We start from the raw sequence: 12482 nt of genomic DNA on the forward strand, positions 1-12482 counted from the left end.
ACTGATATTAAATCATATTATTTGGCTTAGTGTTTAGCAAAAAAGTGGTCCACACTCCAGGGCAAGAAACACCCTAATTAAAAAACATTATTTTTACATAATAGTTTTGATAACATGTAGAAGTACTATGCATTCTTGATAGTGGTCATAATATAAAGTGAACAAAACACAATAATAAATTAAATTATTATTTAATACTATAAAAATTTAAACAAATGATTATTTACAAGATAACACCGACATGTGAATAGCAACTTAACATATTTAATGCTCATAAAATATCAGCATTATCACAGTCTTTGGAACAATTAAAATTTGGACCCTCTTATATGGTTCCAAATTACAGTTCATTCAACTTGAAACTATTTTTGATAAAACTCTAAATGACACCAGCGGAGTTCTTCAACTAATTGACTCTGTGTCTGAATCAGGATGGACCCTGACTCCTGATAGCAAAGCGGGATTGTGATGATCAACAACTCTTCGATAATGTCTGGCATTCCAGACCAGCCCTAATGACCATTTTAATGCTAAGAATGACATTACAGCAGCGGGATAGTAATGGTTGTCATGCACTTCAAATTCTAGAGGATTTTAACAGTTAGTCATTATATGTGTAATTAACTCTATAGTTTTAAAGGCCTACTTTGCTTTTTAGTAACAGCTAATGTAATGTATGTTGCCAAACCAGCCAGGGATAATAATGTCCCCACTAAACCAAATTTTAATATTGAAGTCAATGAGGAATGGCTATAATAATCCTGAAGAGTGCTCCGTAGGTAGAGGATGTGTAGTTGTACAACCCCCGCGGCAAAAACACCTAGAAAAGTACAATAGAATAATATGTCAAATAGGCAGAGGCCAAGGATAAAGAAATGGATGGGCGTGTAACCAAAAGCAAAAATGGGACAGCTGATTTTGGCGGTGAAAGCGATATTTGAATATATTTACCAGATGCGAATCCCCATACGGCGGCATTGTAATTTTTATACAAAGTTAAGAAAACGACGAAGACATTCAATCCTATTAATAATCCAATTATCGAGTAAATTAATTTACAATAAAACCAACATCCCGTGTTCCGCATGACTATGACTTCACTGGTATCAGGAGCGTTTATAATCGTCTGCTGAACCTGATGCGATACGTCTTCCACTTCATGGGATGTAGATGGCGCGTTTTGATCTTCTTTTAAATTTGACATTGCGATGTGTTCTTCTGCTCTTTCTTCTTCAACCGTATCAGCTGTTACCAAATTTCTACTGGAAATATCCATTAATGTTCATTGAGCGATGAAACAGTATAATTTGCAGATTATTTAACCACGATTTTATGAATCAGAATTAGGAAATCATAAGTTAAATAGTGAGGAATGATTTTGATCACGTAGAAAGTGGGCGTTGACCAGATAACATTTGGATTGTTTGACAGATAACGTGCAAACCAAGGCTTATTATTGTTGTGATCATTGTGATAAGAATAATGTTATATGCATAGTGCAGATTTAGATCAGATCATTCACCTTATTTGTTGCCAAAATGTCTGATTCTACAGAAATATTAATTCAGGTGATTGTTTTTAATACATACAATTCTTTTGTGAAACTGATAGCTTTAACAAACCAATATTTTTTTTAGGGAAGAGTATTTTACTATGGCCGTGAATGTTTCTATCGCGCCATGCAAAATGCGTCCTCTGAGGGATTAAAGAAATTTCCTGGTGATCCAGTTTATAAATTTTATTTTGGAGTTTCCTTGGTGCTTGAAGGCCGAATTCAAGAAGGCATTAGAGAGTTAGAGCCTTTGCAATATAACCGCGATGTTGTTTTGGGAACTTGTTTGGCATTAATTCATGCTCACAAGAAATGCAAAACCATTGATAAAGAGGCAGTGTCACAGTTAGATGCAAAATTGAAAGAAAACCGTAAACAATCCACAGAAAAAGTACAAACTCTTTTACTACTGCTTGCCTTTATAATGTAATAATTTTTTTTCCCTAACACATAGAGTCTTTATTACGCCGGTGTACTGTTGTACTTTGTAGGCCGATACGATAAAGCTAAAGAATACATTGATAGAATGCTTAAAATCTCATCAAGTTCAAGAGAGGGTCTCATTTTAAAAGGATGGCTTGAACTAAACAGCCTTGGCAAAGATGTGGGAAAGGTGGCGTCTCAGTATTTTGAAACTGCTGCCAGTACTGATCCGGAGTGTCTCTTTGGAAAGGCTAAATGCTTTGAGAAAACCAATAATTTGACCAGAACATTGGATATTATCAATCAAGTGGTAGTGTTATACCCACAATATACTCCTGCACTGTTAGAGAAGATGAAAGTACAATTAGCAGCCCAAGACTGGGAGCTAACTATGGACAGCGCTAATCGTGCTCTAGTCCAAGATGCAATGTGCTTAGAGGCCCAAAGGCATTTAGTCTTGAATGCTCTGTGTCATGAAGGGGATTATAAGAAGGTAAATAGAGTATATAAAACTTCCTCGATCTGTTAGTGTTTTGATGGTTTTGATTTTTCTTCTCAGGGAAATTCGTTACTAAGTGATTTACTTCGTAACATTGACAAGAGTGAACCCAAGAATTCGAACCTTTATTTTGAAACAGCACAAGTTTTTGGAAGAGTGGTAATTAGTTTTTGATTTAATTATTGATTTAAAGATTTCAAAAAGAATTCCTTTTAGTGTGGTAGAAGGTCAACTATTCTGCAGCAAACTTTCATATTTTGTGAAAAAGCCGTGGCTCTGGATAGCAATAATCCAGAATACGTTACTGAACTGGGTTACCAGTCAATGCTACAGGGTAAAATGAGAGACGCCATCAAATATTATCATAGTGCTACAAAATTGGATGAGAGTTTCATGCCAGCTTTAATGGGGGTTATCACTTGTCAACTGATGGATAATCAACTGGAAGTTGCAGGGCAACAGTTGGAGTTATTGAAGGAGATACACAGATCAACGGGAATGACATCAGAGCTGCTGTTTTTATGCGGGATGCATGCTCAAAAAACAGGCCGTAGAACTGATGAAGTTTTAGGCTATTTAAATGAGTGTGTAGATGCACATTTTGCACCTTTAGAGGTTTGTACCTTCGATATACAGGGTGTCCACTAAAAAAAACAAAAATTGATAAATAACTGAAAAACTTTTTTTTAATTTCAAATTACTATGAACATTCCTTGGGCAAGGGGATATTTACTAGTGTAAAATTGAGTGACCTTGAACTATTCAAAAACAATCTAGAACTGTTGGGTTTACGAATTTGTTTCCAATTGGAAAGTTGTTGCTCGCCATATTATTAGTTCAAATAACTTTGATTTGACTAATCAGAAGCCGAGTAATTGAAGGTTATTGAATTGAACCTGATTTTTGTAAGATTGGTGTCATGACAACAAGTTTTAGACTAATTTAACTCCGTCGTTTAATGAGCTCAAGCATGTATCGTAGCTGACAGAGGCATAATTGAGCTGTTGTAAACTATTCAGTAATTATTTGATTTACTCGCATTAAAACTAATTAGATTATATTATTATCAAACACTAAATTCATTAACCTTCAATTTCTTGGCTTCTGATTGGTCAAATCAACTTTATTTGAACTAATAATATCGCGAGCAAGAACTTTCTAATTGGAACCAAATCCATAAAGCCAATGGTTCTCGAGATAGATTTTGAATACCTTGAAGACATGGTTCAAGGTCATTCCATTTTACACTATTTAATGTCCCCCTGCACAAGGAATGTTCCATAGAAATTTTAAATTTAAAAAAAAAATGTTTTTCAGTTATTTATCATTTTTCGTTTTTCAGTGGGCACCCTGTGTACTAAACCTTTCAAACAGATCTCTAACTTTTCATTACCTTTAGAACTACCCGCTGGGCTTGAAACATTTTCTTCTTCTTAATCCGGATTTCTTATTAGTGATATGTCGCCTTTACCTTCAATATGTTCCCGATCAAGTAAATTATTTGTTAACGTAAATAGTTTTACTCGTTAGTAACTGTTGGTTTTTTTATTTAGCCTGTCAGCACGGGTCAACCTTTACCACCAGCTCTTAAAAGATGTCAAACTATATTGCAACCAGTCACCAGAGCTTGCCCTGGCCTATTGGAAGCGACTTTTCTCATGGCCCAACTCAAATATCTCTCAGGGGATATACCAGCAGCTGAAGGAATGCTTCAACGTTGTCTAAGTCAAGAAGAATCTTTTGCAGATGCCAGGTTACTTCTGGCGCAGATATTACTTCATAATGGAAAAATTCAAAGTGCTAGTCAGGCTTTGGAAGTTGCTTTGAGTTACAGTTTTGAGGTAATATTTTAAAATTTTTGCAGTAGCTGGTAAATTTAACCTGATTTGCTTTTAGGTCAGAGAAAAATTGAAATTTCATCTGGTTAGAGCTAGAATTCAAAAGGAAGAGGGAGAATTGGAAGAAGCAATTAAAACTTTAAAAACCGGAATGACCGTCGCTGGACTTAAACCGTCGAGCGGAAACCTTAAGAAAAGCAAACAAGATATAAGTACAAATGATAAGGTTTCGTTGTATTTGGAAATGGCTGATGTTCACAGGAAACTCAACATGCAGGTTAGAAATGTTGTTTTTGGTTGTTTTTATTTAAAAATTTATTCTTTTAAGTTGTTTGTAGCACGAAGCTGCTAAGATTATGCAAGATGCTCTTCACGAGTTTCAAGGAACCCCAGAGGAAGTTCGAATAATCGTTTGTAACGCTGATTTGTCATTGTCGCGTGGAGATGTCGAACAAGCGTTATCAATGCTGAGAAATATAGGATCTGAACAAGCTTATTATTTACAAGCCAGAGAGAAAATGGCTGATATCTACTTAAATCACAGGAAAGATAAAAGACTTTATGCGAGCTGTTACCGGTAAAGATTTTGTCTCTATTATGATGATATATTTTGTAATGAAAAGTATTTATCAAATACATTTAGGGAAGTGGTTGAAAAATATCCAACTGCTCAGTCTTATCTATTATTGGGTGATGCCTACATGAGCATTCAAGAACCAGAACGAGCGATAGAAGTTTATGAGCAAGCCATGAAGAAAAATCCACGTGATACAGTGCTGGCTCGAAAAATTGGTCAAGCTCTTATTAAAATTCATCAATATGATAAAGCAGTTTCATATTATCGTAATGCCACCAAGTCAGGGAATGTCATGGAGCTACGATATGATTTGGCTGAGCTATTATTTCGCATGAAAAGATATAGAGAAGCTGATGAAGTTATAGTGAATGCTCTACAAGTTGAGAGTCATGGTAGTTCTAAACTCGCTTGTAAAAACTTTCCGAAAATATCTTAATATTGTAATTTATAGATAATGAATTAACGAAGCTACAGTGGGAGGCAAAGTTTTTATCACTACAGTCTCAAGTCAATTTAAAAGTTGATGGCGAACATCAAGCTTTGCAAACTTTACAAAAAGCGAGAGATGTTCAATCCAGGTTTGTATGCATGAGTGTAATTATGTTGAATAGTGGTAATCAAAAGAACTCCATAATAATTAGCTCTTTAGTTACTATGGAAACCTACTTTAGATACGGTCTTACAGCAACTTATGCCAACTAAAATTGGGTAATTGCTTCATTACAAAATCTTCAATGGGAAAGGTCGCTGAATTCGAATTTTCTATATTATCTTTTGTTACAGATATTTGATGGTTTCTTTTCGCTTGTTCCGCGATTTTGGAGTATGGTAATGTTATGACGTCATGCTATGACTTAATTTTACACAGATTCTGTGATGGCGAATAGTTTGAATCAAGAGTAAAAACGTTATTCCAAAATGGCTGCCTGTGGCCTTTTTAGCAGATAAATTCTGACTAGCAGACGAAAAAATATGATTTACTCCCTTATACCTCCTTTTCAGAAGGAGTAAAAAGAGTAACCCTAATACACCGGAACAAGCGCATAGATTATGGGGCAGAGTAATTATCATCCCCAGAACAGGCAAATAAAATGTTTTATGGTAAAAAGAGTACACTTTTAGTCTAATAACAGGCGAAATGAAACCACCTATAGTAATTTAACCGAATTACTGATTAATCAAGAAAAACTGCCTATGCAGTCTTTTGCTGATTATCCATTTATTTAGTTTGAGCTTCGATACCTTATAACCATAAATCAATGGAAATACCATAGAATATAATTGATTGTTCTATTGAACTTCGACAAAGATTATGGTAGCTGCTGCTGTCAGTGGCGTCTCTAGGATGTTTAGGCACGCTCGTGCCACCTGAAACATTTCTGAAGTGCCACCTAAAATTTTAGAATTTTTCCAATTCACTTGCTGAAAAGATTTTTTTTTTAAATTCTTCTTAAAAAAGGGCATTAACAACTTAATTTTGCCCAGTTGCCCTTGATGTTTCCACTTTCAAAACCTTTTTATGAGGGAGACTTACCCCCTCCCCTATCTGCCTCAATGGGACGCCCCTGACCAGGGCTTATGGCTTAAGCGCCACTAATTTTTAAATCCTGGCGATGTCAATGGCTGCGGTAATATTTATTTAGCTAAAACGTTTTGCAAAGAGGTATCGTAAACAGCTAAATTATGATATTGTGCCATCATAAATTTCAGAGTTATGAGGCGCGTAACTGTTGAACAGCCAGATGCGGTGGGAGAACAGAAAAAGCTGGCTGTCAGCATTTGCAAATTGCTGTCGGAGAGAATGGAACTGAAAAGGGATTTGGTTTCAGCTAGTCAGTTTTACAGAGAAGCATTAGCGTATGATGATAGTAACCCGGAAGTATGCTCTATAATTCTTTTTAAAAACATGTAATATAATAATTTCACTTTTTTAGATTCTACTGTCATTGGCTAAGCTAGAAATGTCTGGGAATAAATTGGAAACAGCACGCCAATACTGTACAAATATACTCAAAATTGACGCTGAAAATGATGCGGCTATTTTGGTAGGCTATAAAACTAGTATCTCAAATATCTTAAATAACACAAATTGTATCGGAATGACATGACCTATTTTTCCAACACTAATTTTCTACACAAGGAGGACGCAACCCGTCAAAAGTCGTGCATTTTCTTGTGTAGAATTTTCATGGGTTAGGCGCTTTAGTGCCTGCTGCCGTCAGAAGAGGAAAATTGTCTTCCCCCCTTCCGTAAAACATTCAGTGTAAAGGCTTGTTCAATGAAATTTGTACACATAACACTACGTTAGTGTGTTTAAAGGCTAGCTGTGTTCTCCTTGTGTGGGGTGCTATGTTTGTTGCTCCTAGGTGTCACCAATGATCAATTAACTTATAATTTGGCTAATGATTGACAATAGGTGTTTCTATAAAATATGGGAGGTCAGGTGTAAATGTTTTCTCTACGTCACTAGCTATAGTTATAGAAGATAGAGAGCGCTTGCTTGAGTCGATAAAGATTTTGTAATTTGAAGTCCACACGCAAAACTCAAGTGCCAATAAAGTACTAAAATGCAAAGAAAAACATTTTATACTTCAATTTTGTTTTGTTTTATGGAAACACCCAGTGCTCGAAATGGACCGGAACGCACGCCGTTCCGTTTCTTAAAAGTTTTTCTTCATATCATTCTGGTTCATAAAGATTATTTTTATTGCACAGCTCTCGTTTTTCAGGATAATCGGAAGCTTTTTAAAGGAAACACGTTCCGGTTCTTGAATAAGTTCATTTCGAGCACTGGAAACACCTATTCTGCTACTAATGTTTGAAACTGTTAAGTTACGACGAGATCCTAGAAATTTCTGCTAGGTTTTTTGAGAAAATCAAATGCTTTTTAAAGTCAAAAAATACTTACTTTGGTAAAATATTCATGAATTATTAACTTGAAAGTTGAAAATCGCGAGTACTAGGTTTCGAGTCCGAGTACCCGACTCGGACTCGGGACTCGAAAATCATATTTCCAGTACTCGATCGGGTACCTGAGTCCTTCGACAAGGCTTAAAAATTACTCGAGAATATTAAAAATACCCGGCGAGTCCACTATTTCCCGTCGAGTTTGCTTCTGCCTGTCCCCATTAAAGTAACTTCCCAAATACCCTGGTGGTGGGCCAACATGTTCAGGGGGGCTATTCTGTAAACATTCGAACGGGAATTCGATTTCGATACCCTGTACCATGTCGAGATCGACTTCGACAATTTGCATTGATTTATGCTCAGTCGAAATCTTTACCGAATACCATTCGTCGAGATCTCGAAGTTCAAAATCTAATTTTCGATCGAAAATTGGATTTCGAATATTTACAGAATAGGCCCCCAGGGGTTGGCCTACTACCAGGGTATTTGCTTTCCAGGCAAGTGATTTTAAGGGGGACAGGTGGAAGCAAACCTAGTTAAGTTCTTAATTTTAGGTTTCTCTTTTCTGGTCAAGATTTGTTTGTTTTTGGAAAAATATGACGAATAATATTATTTAGTAGTCAATATTTATCACAAAAGTAACAAATCTCTGATAATAAAATTTAGATTTCCAGTTTTTTTTATAATTTTTTAATTCCAATTGGCAATGGCTCATATAAATTTATGTTAAGGACAAACAATAATCATTTAAAAATTATTTCTGATTTCAAATAGTTAGTATAAAATTTAGGGCTCGAATTGGACTCGCTCAGAAAATTTGGACTCGAATTGGACTCGAAAGAGTTAAAATCAACTTCTTACGGACTTGAAGGCTCGAACGAGTATTGAAAAATTTTACTCGAAGACTCGCAAGTCCAATTTTACAAGACTCCTGACTCGACTCGAAACCCAAAATCAGGACTCGCACACCCCTAGTTGAAACATAAATTTAATTGTTTTAAACACAAGCTTCTTTTAATAAAGCTAGTGGTTTTTGGATTTGAGAGCTAACAATATTTTGTCAAATCTATTGCCACCCAACTAACATGGCAATGATTTGGCCAACGATATGAATTAGGGATTGACAAGGTTCTAATCTTCCTCTTACACGATAACTCTGCAATGAACTGTCATTAACTTAAAACATTTCCTGTTGTACTTAATTTAATTTTTACTTATGTTATTATGTCACTTATGATTGTTTTTAAATTGAAATAATTTTTATTGTTCTAGATGATGGCTGATATTATGTTCAGAAAGAATGATTTAGAAGCAGCTCTAGTCCATTTTCAGCAACTTTTTGACCGCAAACCAGGTTAAAATTATCTTAACCCAGCATGTTAAGGATCATTTTGTTTTACTTTTAATTATTTTAGATTATTATCCCGCAATGGCACGTTACATTGAAGCTATAAGACGAGTTGGGAAATTAGAAGAAAGGCCAAAATTTTTGGATCAAAATGATAACAAAATTATGGAACCAGGGTTTTACTACTGTAAAGGACTGTACGAGTGGTATACTGGAGATGTTAATACAGCTATGAAAAGTTTCAATCGTTGCCGTAACGACTCCGAATGGGGATTGATGGCAACGTATCATATGATTGAGATGTGTATTAATCCAGATAATGACACTATCGGAGGGGAATCATTTGAAACATCTGATGATTGGAGGTAAATATATGATTTGTGCCATATAGAAAGGTTTCAATATAGAATTGCATTGTTTCAGGCAATCTGAGCAAGTCGACTCGCAAGAATCAGCTATTAGAACTGCAGAGAAACTTTTAAATGACATAAAAGATAGAGCTGATGAATTTGATTATAGGTTAATGTTCAATTTCATTATTCTGGCTCGGCGATACAGAAGTGAAGCGGAGGCAGCCTTGCAAGATTTTCTACAGCTAGCCACGCACGATAGATATGTATGGATAATTCTTAATTATGCAACATAATGAATTATTTTATTTAATACGAATATTTTCATTAGAGGGATCATATAGGAGTTATTTTGGGAATGGCAACTTCATACATGATACTAAAAAATATTCCAAAAGCTAGAAATCAACTCAAAAGAGTTGCAAAGACTGTTTGGAACTTTGGGGTAATCTTAACTGTTAATTTCATATATTTTTAAATTAAATATTGATGAGGCTTTAAACATTTTGAAGGATGCAGAGTATCTAGAAAGATGTTGGCTATTATTATCGGATATTTATGTTCAGGTGAATATTTTTTAGACATTGTGTATAAAGTGTCTTCATACTTAATTTTTTGTAATTAGTCTGGGAAATACGATTTGGCGACTGATTTACTGAGACGAGTTCTTCAGTATAATAAGGTAATTCAAGTAATATTTTTCACTTTTCCACTCTTATGTTTAATAAGCCCTCAAAAACTTTTTTTTTAGTCTTGCACCAAGGCTTTTGAGTATTTGGGTCTGATTATGGAAAAAGAACAAGCTTTCCATGATGCGGCTACCAATTATGAGCAGGCTTGGAAGCAGAGTAACAAAGCCAATCCCGTTATTGGTAATTTAAGAACAAAGTTAGTTTTTACATTTGACTTAATATAAAAACATTTTACAGGTTATAAACTCGCATTTAATTACATGAAAGCTAAAAGATATGTAGATGCCATTGATGTCTGTCACGATGTAAGTTTTTTCATATTTTTAAGATTTTAAAAATCTTGTTGATTTTAATTGGGATTTTTGCAGGTTTTAAATCAGTATCCTGCTTATCCCAAGATTAGAAAGGATATTTTGGAAAAGTCACGTTCAAATCTTAGAATTTGAAAAATATATATGGCTGCACTCTCGTTCAATTTCATTCATTCTAAATAGACTATTTTACCACAAAAACAGCGTTTTAGAATTTTAATGTAAAAGTACATTATTTTTAATTATAGCATTTTATTTTTAAATTATTACTTACAAAATGCACTTTTCTGTGATATTTCTAACTGACCAAATAAATTATTTATAAACAGTATTGAATTAATATCTGTTGAAGTTATGCGCTGGTATCTTACATTCACACGGGCATATGTATTTTGGAATATTTAAATTACAAAAAAATCGGCATAAAAGGTTCTTATGTTTTGTAGTTTCTATAACAGGTCTTTTGTCCGTTTCGTATGAAATTTTGTTTGGCTTCATTGCAACCATCGTCAATAACGTAAAAGTTAGGAAAGTTGAGATCAGTATTTTCCTCATTTCCATCTGTAAAAGTAAATCTATTTTTATCGTAAATATAGATTGAAAATTGATAATTGAAGTAGTTTACCAAAGCTTTATTTGAAACGTTATCTCTTGACTAAAATTAGATTAGAAGTATTTCCTTGGAAAATATCAAACACTATTATAACAGTAATTTGACGCACGAAACTGTAGAAACACAGAGACATAAATGAAGTTGAAGATCAAATTACATGAGGGTCACATAAACTGATTTGAATTTTATAGCCATTTAAATTTTAAGTTGTAGAATGTTGTTTTACTAGAGTACCGACTATTCTTTTCGGAAATTTATGTCGAGGTTTAAAAATATTCAAAATTCCCTCCAAATAAATAGTCAAAAAATCGTAGTTACAGATGACGCCACAGGCCTCATTATGAAGGAAAAAATCTATGAAAGCCATTCATTTATCTCAATAAGCGGTGAAACCAAAGGTATTTGTCCAACGTGTCGCCGTAATCTGTTTAAAAGATAAATTTTAACTCAATCATTTAAATTTTTCTTGAGCTACAGCAAATTACTTTAATAAAATTTCAAGAACGCATCAAAATATCAAAATCTGCCCCAGGCCCCCACGGTCGAGTCTTCATCAGTGTCTTGTTAACCAGTGAAATTACAAAATTCGGAAAGAGTGGTATCTGAAAGTGTCCTACGTCTGGTTTTCGGGATTTTAAGCTTATCAAATTAATATTTTATCTTTATTTGACGTCCTTAGTAAATTATTTTTAAGTGGTGAGACGAATCTTATCGTTATTTAACTGATAATTGGCTTTAGGCTTAACCCAACTATTAGACAGGGTTGGACATAAGGATATTTTTTTAGACTAATGAGCCACCTATCTTCTATGTAGACTAAGTGAGAGCGCATGGTGATAAATTGTTCGAAATTGGTATACAGCTCTGAAAATTGATATACATGTGCCTTGAACTATACTCTCGACTACCTAAATTTTATTTTTCAAAAAAACCGACTGGAAAAACTTTTATAAGCAAAAAAACGCCCTTGTTGCCGAGGGCGCGCGCATCTTAGTTTAATAAAAGTTTTTAAAATAAAATGGTCTGAGTTGCACCGGATCTCCGCAACTTTAGGAATAAAAAATGGTAAATGGCGTGTAGCTCGCGTGGTAAAGGTGGTAAAGTTATGAATTTTTTTTATGGTAATACGTGTCACAGTGCTACTTAAAACCTGATATGGAACCACATCGAGGTATTTTTTTTAATTGACGTTTTTTACCATTTTTCATTTTTCTCCGTAGAGAAAAATGGTAAATCGCGTGTATCTCGGGTGGTAAAGGTGGAAAAGTTATGAAAATTTTTATGGTGATACGTGTCATAGTACTACTTAAAACCTGATATGCCATTTTTCCCTATGGAGAAAAACGAAAAATCGTTAAAAACGTCAAGTAAA

General features: G+C 34.5%; 2 protein-coding genes and 1 long non-coding RNA gene across 4 annotated transcripts; 1 reads left to right on the plus strand and 2 right to left on the minus strand.

The window, feature by feature from the left end:
- Nucleotides 1-175: 175 nt before the first annotated feature.
- Nucleotides 176-1311, minus strand: LOC149922885 (heme transporter hrg1-B-like). Its single transcript, XM_090162624.1, has 3 exons — nucleotides 952-1311; nucleotides 647-820; nucleotides 176-584 (listed from the first exon to the last, which is right to left on the minus strand). Exons 1-3 carry the CDS (start codon nucleotides 1274-1276, stop codon nucleotides 403-405), a joined length of 681 nt encoding a protein of 226 aa, XP_090018750.1. The 5' UTR covers nucleotides 1277-1311; the 3' UTR covers nucleotides 176-402.
- Nucleotides 1239-10824, plus strand: LOC149922886 (tetratricopeptide repeat protein 21B-like). 2 transcript variants are annotated; one of them, XM_090162623.1, is made up of 23 exons: nucleotides 1266-1365; nucleotides 1432-1568; nucleotides 1638-1943; nucleotides 2007-2468; nucleotides 2535-2633; nucleotides 2691-3089; nucleotides 3874-3966; nucleotides 4028-4315; nucleotides 4371-4589; nucleotides 4651-4889; nucleotides 4956-5281; nucleotides 5341-5467; nucleotides 6600-6768; nucleotides 6824-6934; nucleotides 9069-9150; nucleotides 9212-9509; nucleotides 9568-9760; nucleotides 9826-9939; nucleotides 10007-10060; nucleotides 10120-10176; nucleotides 10246-10366; nucleotides 10424-10491; nucleotides 10555-10824. In XM_090162623.1, the coding sequence occupies exons 2-23, from the start codon at nucleotides 1539-1541 to the stop codon at nucleotides 10630-10632; spliced, it is 3933 nt and encodes a 1310-aa protein (XP_090018749.1). In that variant the 5' UTR covers nucleotides 1266-1365; nucleotides 1432-1538; the 3' UTR covers nucleotides 10633-10824. The 2 variants fall into 2 exon arrangements, with proteins under 2 accessions (XP_090018748.1, XP_090018749.1); XM_090162622.1 differs by having other exon boundaries at nucleotides 1239-1568.
- LOC149922887 (uncharacterized) lies at nucleotides 10756-11845 on the minus strand. The gene is made up of 3 exons (XR_016477158.1): nucleotides 11596-11845; nucleotides 11123-11534; nucleotides 10756-11058 (listed from the first exon to the last, which is right to left on the minus strand). It is a non-coding gene; the product is annotated as an uncharacterized LOC149922887 (long non-coding RNA).
- Nucleotides 11846-12482: the final 637 nt, after the last annotated feature.

This window comes from Leiobunum rupestre, chromosome 11, assembly GCF_980474605.1.
Source record: "Leiobunum rupestre chromosome 11, qqLeiRupe1.1.hap1, whole genome shotgun sequence".
NCBI lineage: Eukaryota > Metazoa > Arthropoda > Arachnida > Opiliones > Sclerosomatidae > Leiobunum > Leiobunum rupestre.

What these genes read in the sequence shown, in the direction of transcription:
- LOC149922886 (XM_090162622.1), top strand. Translation starts at nt 1,539, where the DNA reads ATGTCTGATTCTACAGAAATATTAATTCAG. An exon ending in CACATTTTGCACCTTTAGAG is followed by an intron (nt 3,090 to 3,873) that starts GTTTGTACCTTC and finishes CATTACCTTTAG; the next exon opens with AACTACCCGCTGGGCTTGAA. An exon ending in ATGATGATAGTAACCCGGAA is followed by an intron (nt 6,769 to 6,823) that starts GTATGCTCTATA and finishes TCACTTTTTTAG; the next exon opens with ATTCTACTGTCATTGGCTAA.
- LOC149922885 (XM_090162624.1), bottom strand. Translation starts at nt 1,276, where the DNA reads ATGGATATTTCCAGTAGAAATTTGGTAACAGCTGATACGGTTGAAGAA. An exon ending in CGTATGGGGATTCGCATCTG is followed by an intron (nt 821 to 951) that starts GTAAATATATTC and finishes GTACTTTTCTAG; the next exon opens with GTGTTTTTGCCGCGGGGGTT. An exon ending in AGCTGTTACTAAAAAGCAAA is followed by an intron (nt 585 to 646) that starts GTAGGCCTTTAA and finishes AAAATCCTCTAG; the next exon opens with AATTTGAAGTGCATGACAAC.